General features: G+C 52.8%; 1 protein-coding gene across 1 annotated transcript in view; it reads left to right on the top strand.

Moving 5' to 3' along the window:
• Window positions 1-7,444, top strand: part of DAG1 (dystroglycan 1) — an 83,468-nt gene extending 76,024 nt beyond the window's left edge. The window contains 2 exon segments of the mRNA XM_017868076.1: window positions 2,634-3,321; window positions 3,324-7,444. Of these exon segments, the coding sequence (XP_017723565.1) occupies window positions 2,634-3,321; window positions 3,324-5,035 (2,400 nt within the window). The 3' untranslated portion in view covers window positions 5,036-7,444.
• Window positions 7,445-8,764: the final 1,320 nt, after the last annotated feature.

Raw genomic sequence — 8,764 nt, 5'->3', positions numbered from 1 at the left:
CCTCAGCCTCCTGAATAGCTGGGACTACAGGCACACGCCACCACACCCGACTAATTTTTATATTTTTAGTAGAGATGGGGTTTCACCATGTTGGCCAGGCTGGTCTCGAACTCCTGACCTCAGGTGATCTGCCCACCTTGGCCTCCCAAAGTGCTGGGATTACAGGGGTGAGCCACCATGCCTGGCCCAATAATAATAACTCATAACAATGTCAGTCATCTCATGGTTTAAAAAAAATTTTTTTTTTTTTTGAAATAAATACAGATGGGGTCTTGCTGTGTTGGCCAGGGTGGTCTCTAATGCCTCCTGGCCTCAAGCAATCCTCCCGAGCCTTGGCCTCCCAAAGTACTGGGATTAATAGGTATGAGCTACCATGCCCAGCTTTCCAATACGTTTTTGCTGGGTGTAGGAAACCTGTTTAAATTAGTTTAAAGGGGGGAAATTATCTAGTTTCTGATAAGGCTGCTGCTGCCTGACGCCTGGGGACAAGCCTGATTCCTGGGGACAACACCTGGGGACAAGCCTGATTCCTTTCGAAATCACTCAAGTACCTTGTCTTTTGGCAGGAGGAAGCTCAGGGAACCAGAGCCACTGGGGAACCCAGCAGTCATGGCTTTAGCTTTCCTGCCACAGGATGAGGATCCCAATGTGCCTCCCTACGAGCCCCCACCGCCCTTCACAGCACCCATGGAGGGCAAGGGCTCCCGTCCTAAGAACATGATCCCACACCGGTCACCTCCTCCCTATGTCCCTCCTTAACTCACAAGCGCCTGGGTGGAGGCAGGGTAGGGCAGGGGCCTGGAGACAACATGGTGTTGTCTGTGGAGACCGGTGGCCTGCAGACCATCGCCCACCGGGAGCCGACACCTAACCTAGCACACACTGACACAGGGGCCTGGACAAGCCCGCCCTCTCTGGTCCTCCCAAACCCCAGAGCAGCTAGAGAGACTTTGGGGACTTTTTTATTTTTGTTTTTTGTCTAACAGCTTTTGGTTTGTTCATAGAGAATTCTTCGCTTCGGTTTTGATGGCTGGCTCTGAGAGCCCCATGTAGAGTGGAGATGGAGGGAGCGAGGAACCATGAATGAACCCTATTGACAAGCAGTGGCTATGAAGGGCAGTCCTGGGCTGAGGCTGGCAGTGAGATGTACTATGTGTTGGCCAGTTTGTCTCTGGACTTGTTATAGGACAATGGAGATGAGAGTGCCTTCAGGCCAACCAGAGAATGGGGGGTGTCACCTTTCTTGCATTGGGGCAGGAGTAGGTGTTTACCAAAAGTGAGAGGAGCCACACACGGGGCCAGGGCAAGAGCCAAGTCATATTTTCCTCTTGTCAGCTGATGGTGGAGGTTTCTATGGTGGCACTTCCTTGGGTGCTCTGAGTATGACCAGTTATATCTCTGTGGAAAGGGACTTCCACACTGAAAGAAGTCTGGGAGATGCTGTTGAGTTGGAATAAGGTGATGAGCTCCTTAGGCCTGCTTCTGTGCTTGGTCTCTCCAAGGGCAGAATAGGGCTCTGTATATTTCCTGTACTTGATTGACTATAGAGCCTCTCTCTTTTAGAGAGACCAGAGCTCCTTGGGATTCCTTTAATAAGCACTATTCTAGAATAGTTGATTCTAGTCCCCGCTCCCTGGGCACCACAGTTTGTCTTAAGATTTGAGAAGCAGGGTAAATGAAAACATTAGATACAACTAACTTTATTTTTTATTTTATTTTATTTTTTTTTGTGAGGTGGAGTCTCGCTCTGTCGCCCAGGCTGGAGTGCAGTGGCGCCATCTCCGCTCGCTGTAACCTCCGCCTCCTGGGTTCACGCCATTCTCCTGCCTCAGCCTCCCAATTAGCTGGGACTACAGGCGCCCGCCACTACGCCCAGCTAATTTTTTGTATTTTTTAGTAGAGACGGGGTTTCACTGTGTTTGCCAGGATGGTCTCGATCTCCTGACCTCATGATCCGCCTGCCTCGGCCTCCCAGAGTGCTGGAATTACAGGCGTGAGTCACCGCCCCCGGCCAGATACAGCTAACTTTCTTTGCTACACAAATGCGCCCCACTACACTTGAATGTAACATGATGATGTAAAGTGAGTCCTTCAGGGCATTGAACCCTCCCTTGTACCCAGACCTGTGTGCATCTCTACTTTGGGGCAGGAGGCGTCCTCCAGGCCAGGCATGTGACCTGAGCAAAGATGTGGTGTCTGCAGAGGGTCGGGGAGAAGTCTGAGGCAAGGGTGGAAAGGATTGCTGAGGGCTGGGATGTGACTTGATTCTGCAGGTAGAATAGGCAAGTAGGTGGCAAGGGTGTGTCACTGTTATAAAATCCACAACAGTCATGAGCTCCATGGCATCAGTTCTCGGGAATGAGACATGTGCTTGAGTGCCAGCACTGCTGTCTCCCCACTGTGTGGCCTTGGGTGAGATATTTGCCTCCCAAGCTAGCCCATCTCATAGCCCTAGTCTTGTGACAGGTAAATAAACTCAGTTGTGTCTCTCTAGGGGAGAGGAATTAGCTTCCCCAGCAGGCATTCTGAATTAACACCCTAAACCTGTCATACAATTCAGGTTAACTGTTGCGATCATATTCAGGTTATGCAGTGACAATAGTACTTTTAATTTATGCTTGTGTCTCTTCTAGGTATCAGCAGCAGGGAAGGAGGCTTTGCCATCTTGGCTGCACTGGGACCCGCAGAGCCACACCCTGGAGGGCCTCCCCCTTGACACTGATAAGGGTGTGCATTACATTTCGGTGAGCGCTGCACGGCTGGGTGCCAACGGGAGCCACATCCCCCAGACCTCCTGTGTGTTCTCCATTGAGGTCTACCCTGAAGACCACAGTGAGCTGCAGTCAGTGAGGACAGCCTTCCCAGACCCTGGTGAGGTGGTATCATCTGCCTGTGCTGTGGATGAACCTGTGACTGTTTTGACGGTGATTTTGGATGCCGACCTCACCAAGATGACCCCAAAGCAAAGGATTGACCTCCTGCACAGGATGCGGAGCTTCTCAGAAGTAGAGCTTCACAACATGAAATTAGTGCCGGTGGTGAATAACAGACTATTTGACATGTCGGCCTTCATGGCTGGCCCGGGAAATGCAAAAAAGGTGGTGGAGAATGGGGCCCTTCTCTCCTGGAAGCTGGGCTGCTCCCTGAACCAGAACAGTGTGCCTGACATTCGTGGTGTGGAGGCTCCTGCGAGGGAGGGTGCTATGTCTGCTCAGCTTGGCTACCCTGTGGTGGGTTGGCACATCGCCAATAAGAAACCCCCTCTTCCCAAACGCATCCGGAGGCAGATCCATGCCACACCCACACCTGTTACTGCCATTGGGCCCCAACCACGGCTATCCAGGAGCCCCCATCCAGGATCGTGCCAACACCCACATCTCCAGCCATTGCTCCTCCGACAGAGACCATGGCTCCTCCAGTCAGGGATCCTGTTCCTGGGAAACCCACAGTCACCATCCGGACTCGAGGCGCCATTATTCAGACCCCAACCCTAGGCCCCATCCAGCCTACTCGGGTGTCAGAAGCTGGCACCACAGTTCCTGGCCAGATTCGCCCAACAATGACCATTCCTGGCTATGTGGAGCCTACTGCAGTTGCTACCCCTCCCACAACCACCACCAAGAAGCCACGAGTATCCACACCAAAACCAGCAACGCCTTCAACTGACTCTTCCACCACCACGACTCGCAGGCCAACCAAGAAACCACGGACACCTCGGCCAGTGCCCCGGGTCACCACCAAAGTTCCTATCACCAGATTAGAAACTGCCTCACCGCCTACTCGTATTCGCACCACCACCAGTGGAGTGCCTCGTGGCGGAGAACCCAACCAGCGCCCAGAGCTCAAGAACCATATTGACAGGGTAGATGCCTGGGTTGGCACCTATTTTGAGGTGAAGATCCCGTCAGACACTTTCTACGACCATGAGGACACCACCACTGACAAGCTGAAGCTGACCCTGAAACTGCGGGAGCAGCAGCTGGTAGGTGAGAAGTCCTGGGTACAGTTCAACAGCAACAGCCAGCTCATGTATGGCCTTCCCGACAGCAGCCACGTGGGCAAACACGAGTATTTCATGCATGCCACAGACAAGGGGGGCCTGTCGGCTGTGGATGCCTTCGAGATCCACGTCCACAGGCGCCCCCAAGGGGATAGGGCTCCTGCAAGGTTCAAGGCCAAGTTTGTGGGTGACCCGGCACTGGTGTTAAATGACATCCACAAGAAGATTGCCTTGGTAAAGAAACTGGCCTTCGCCTTTGGAGACCGAAACTGTAGCACCGTCACCCTGCAGAATATCACCCGGGGCTCCATCGTGGTGGAATGGACCAACAACACACTGCCCTTGGAGCCCTGCCCCAAGGAGCAGATCACTGGGCTGAGCCGCCGGATCGCTGAGGATGATGGAAAACCTCGGCCTGCCTTCTCCAACGCCTTAGAGCCTGACTTTAAGGCCACAAGCATCGCTGTGATGGGCTCTGGCAGTTGTCGGCACCTACAGTTTATCCCTGTGGCACCACCCAGGAGAGTGCCCTCAGAGGCGCCGCCCACAGAGGTGCCTGACAGGGACCCTGAGAAGAGCAGTGAGGATGATGTCTACCTGCACACAGTCATTCCGGCCGTGGTGGTCGCAGCCATCCTACTCATTGCTGGCATCATTGCCATGATCTGCTACCGCAAGAAGCGTAAGGGCAAGCTTACCCTTGAGGACCAGGCCACCTTCATCAAGAAGGGGGTGCCTATCATCTTTGCGGACGAACTGGACGACTCCAAGCCCCCACCCTCCTCCAGCATGCCACTCATTCTGCAGGAGGAGAAGGCTCCCCTACCCCCTCCCGAGTACCCCAACCAGAGTGTGCCCGAGACCACTCCTCTGAACCAGGACACTGTGGGAGAGTACACGCCCCTGCGGGATGAGGATCCCAATGCGCCTCCCTACCAGCCCCCACCGCCCTTCACAGCACCCATGGAGGGCAAGGGCTCCCGTCCTAAGAACATGACCCCATACCGGTCACCTCCTCCCTATGTCCCTCCTTAACCTGCAAGCGCCTGGGTGGAGGCAGGGTAGGGCAGGGGCCTGGAGACAACATGGTGTTGTCTGTGGAGACCGGTGGCCTGCAGACCATCGCCCACCGGGAGCCGACACCTGACCTAGCACACACTGACACAGGGGCCTGGACAAGCCCGCCCTCTCTGGTCCTCCCAAACCCCAAAGCAGCTGGAGAGACTTTGGGGACTTTTTTATTTTTATTTTTTGCCTAACAGCTTTTGGTTTGTTCATAGAGAATTCTTCGCTTCGTTTTTGATGGCTGGCTCTGAAAGCACCATGTGGAGTGGAGGTGGAGGGAGCGAGGAACCATGAATGAACTCGCAGGCAGTGCCGGGCGGCCCCCTGGCTCTCTGCGTTTTGCCTTTAACACTAACTGTACTGTTTTTTCTATTCACGTGTGTCTAGCTGCAGGATGTAACATGGAAAACAGTAACTAAAGATTAAATTCAAAGGACTTTCAGAAGTTAAGGTTAAGTTTTTACATTTAATCTGCTGTTTACCTAAACTTGTATGTATAATTTTTGGGTGGGTATGGGGAATTGCTTTGCTAAAAATAAGCTTCCAGGGTGTTTCAAACTTAGAGAAGACCAAGGGACAGTATTTTTTATCAAAGGAATCCTATTTTTTCACACTACGTCAACTTGGTTGCTCTGATACTCCAGAGCCTGACTGGGGGCCTCCCGGCCCTGGCTCATGCCAGGTCCTTGGTGCTGGGTTTGCTCTCCCGCTGTTGCCAGGGGCTGGAAGCTGGAGGGGTCTCTTGGGCCATGGACATCCCCACTTCCAGCCCATGTACACTAGTGGCCCACCTCCAAGGGGTCTTCATTTCCATGAAAAAGGGACTCCAAGAGGCAGCGGTGGCTGTGGCCCCCAACTTTGGTGCTCCAGGATGGGCCAGCTGCTTGTGGGGGCACCTGGGAGGTCGAAGGTCTCGACCACATCAACCTATTTTGTTTTACCCTTCTGTGCGTGCGTTGTTGGTTTTTTTTTTTCCTTCCTAAAAGGAACACCACAGTTTTTTGAAACACTCAGTGGGGGACATTTTGGTGAAGATGCAATATTTTTATGTCACGTGATGCTCTTTCCTCACTTGACCTTGGCCGCTTTGTCCTAACAGTCCACAATCCTACCCGGACCCACCCCATCCCTTTTCTCTGGCACTCCAGTCCCAGGCCTTGGGCCTGAACTACTGGAAAAGGTCTGGTGACTGGGGAGGAGTGCCAGCAATAGTTCATAATAAAAAATCTGTGAGCTCTCAAAGCTAATTTTTTACTGAAGTTTTTATACAGCCTCAAATTGTTTTATTAAAAAGATTAAAAATGGTGATGCTTACAGCAGTTTGTACGAGCTCTTAGTGTTGATTCCATGGAACTGACGGCTTTGCTTATTTTGATTTTTTTCCCCCTACTTTTCCTAATGTTTAAATTCTGGAATTACACTGGAGTTCTTTTGCCTTTTTTAGCAGAACATTCGTCCGTCCATCTGCATCTCTGTCCCATGACTCAGGGGCGCCCACTCTGCTTTGATTCTACTGTGGAAGAAACCATTTTGAGCATGACTTTTCTTGATGTCTGAGAGTTATTTTGGGTACCTTTTAGGGAGGAATGCCTTTTGCAATAATGTATCCCTTCCCTGATTGAGGTTGGGTGGGTGGACCCAGGCTCCCTTTGCACACGGAGCAGCTACTTCTAAGCCATATCGACTGTTTTGCAGAGGATTGGTGTGTGCTGCCTCAGGAGGGGAGGGCTGATAGGAGAGTAGGGGTCTCTGTCCTGCTGTTCTCCAGAGGGCATTTCCCCTTGCGCCTTCTCCCACAGGGCCCAGCCCCTCTCCCCTGCCCTAGTCCCCAGGGGTACTCTGGATTGAGCAGTGCTTCTGTGGGGGAGCCTGTAAATGCAGGCTCAGTGGACCACTGGTGACTGGGCTCATGCCTCCAAGTCAGAGTTTCCTTGGTGCCCCAGAGACAGGAGCCCAAGTGGGATCTGACCTGGTCAGATTATTTCTGATGACCTCATCAAAAAATAAACAATTCCCAATGTTCCAGGTGAGGGCTTTGAAAGGCCTTCCAAACAGCTCCGTTGCCCCTAGCAACTCCACCATTGGGCACTGCCATGCAAGAGACGTGGCTGGCCCAGAATGGCCCGTTGCCATAGCAACTGGAGGCGATGGGGCAGTGAACAGAATAACAACAGCAACAATGCCTTTGCAGGCAGCCTGCGCCCCTGAGTGCTGGGCTGGTGATGGCAACTGGACTCTGAGATGGAGAGCCAATCTCACATTCAAGTGTTCACCAACCACTGATGTGTTTTTATTTCCTTCTATATGATTTTAAGATGTATTTTCTGCATTCTGTAAAGAAACATATCAAACTAAATAAAAGCAGTGTCTTTATTACAACGCTGTTGCCTCTGGGCATCTTGTTTCCCTGGCATCTGGAGAGGTTCCTGGACATGAGGGGTTGGGGGCTCATGTGACAGGGGGAAGAGGAGACTCAGCCAGGTCCACTTGGGGTTGGCCCAGTGGCCTCCACGTAAGCCTTACCATCTCTGTGCTGGGAGGGCTGAGTGTGCACTCCAGAAACTCTGCCAACATGTAATGCCCCCTTCGCCCCTCTTCTGCCTGTGAGCCAGCTAAGACAAGTCTCCTTCATCCTCAGTCCCTCATCTGTAAGGGGTGGGGGATAGCAGAGAACCCAGTGAGACTGGCTGGGAAGGAGGATGGTGGGAAAGATGTCACAGGTTTTCTGCCCCAGAGTGGGTCAGCCCCTGTACCTCCTGGGTAGGGGTCCTTCAGGCCAGGTCTCTGAAGATGGGGACCTGGGGATGCCTCTGGCTGCACCTTTGCCTCAGCTCCTGCCCACATTGTCTTGTGGGCTTGGGACTGGCTAGTCTCCCAGGTAGTCTCAAAGCAGATTTGTGTTGGCCTCGGGGTGGGAACAACGGTTTCTGGCCAGGCTGCTCTGCCTTGGTTGACCTGTAGGTTCTGGGGTTGGGGGTGACCTTCAGTGTCTGGCTTGGGATGGACAGGCCAGCTGGGTAGGCTGATCATGACTCAGTGCCCAGGAAGGGGCAGATGGGTTGTCCTAGGACACTGCCTGGAGTGTGGGCGGCAGGAGATGCAGCAGCTGTATTTCAAGGAGCAAAGGGGCAGAATCGAGTGGTCACAGAACAACTGGTGCCTCTTCTGGGCTCAACTCTGCCATCACTAGCTCCTTACCATGCCTCCTGCTCCTCTGTTCAAAGCTTTCAAGACCCAGAGAGGCAGATAAGAGCTGAGTCCCAGGGTCGGGGGTTGTTGAAGGTCCAACAACTACTTGGAGTTAAGACCTGAATGTGCACCACGCTAAGTGCTGGGAAAGGCTGTCCCCAGCACACTTCACTCCTTAGGCCTAGCAGCAGGGGCCCAGGAAATTACCCCATCCTTACTCTCTTGACCTCAGGAGATTTTGCTTAACATCTAACCTGAAGCCACTGGGTAATGAGTGGACTCACTGTTCTGAACTCAAGTAAGGGAATACTTGGTCTTGGCAGAGAACATTAAGGCCAGAAGGACCTCTGGCCTCTGCCCTGCCTTGCCTCCTTTGGGGGATGGGGGAATATACGCTCTTTAGCCCAGCAGACCCTTGACCCCTGGCACTCCTGCCAGATCCCTGTTCCTTGATTTAGATGAGGACTGCTCAGGTCTTTTAAGCTGGGGTTAGAGGGTCATAGACAGGAG

This window comes from Rhinopithecus bieti, unplaced genomic scaffold (genome assembly GCF_001698545.2).
Source record: "Rhinopithecus bieti isolate Rb0 unplaced genomic scaffold, ASM169854v2 scaffold_3875, whole genome shotgun sequence".
Classification (NCBI taxonomy): Eukaryota; Metazoa; Chordata; class Mammalia; order Primates; family Cercopithecidae; genus Rhinopithecus; species Rhinopithecus bieti.
This window is presented reverse-complemented; position numbering and strand designations above follow the sequence as displayed.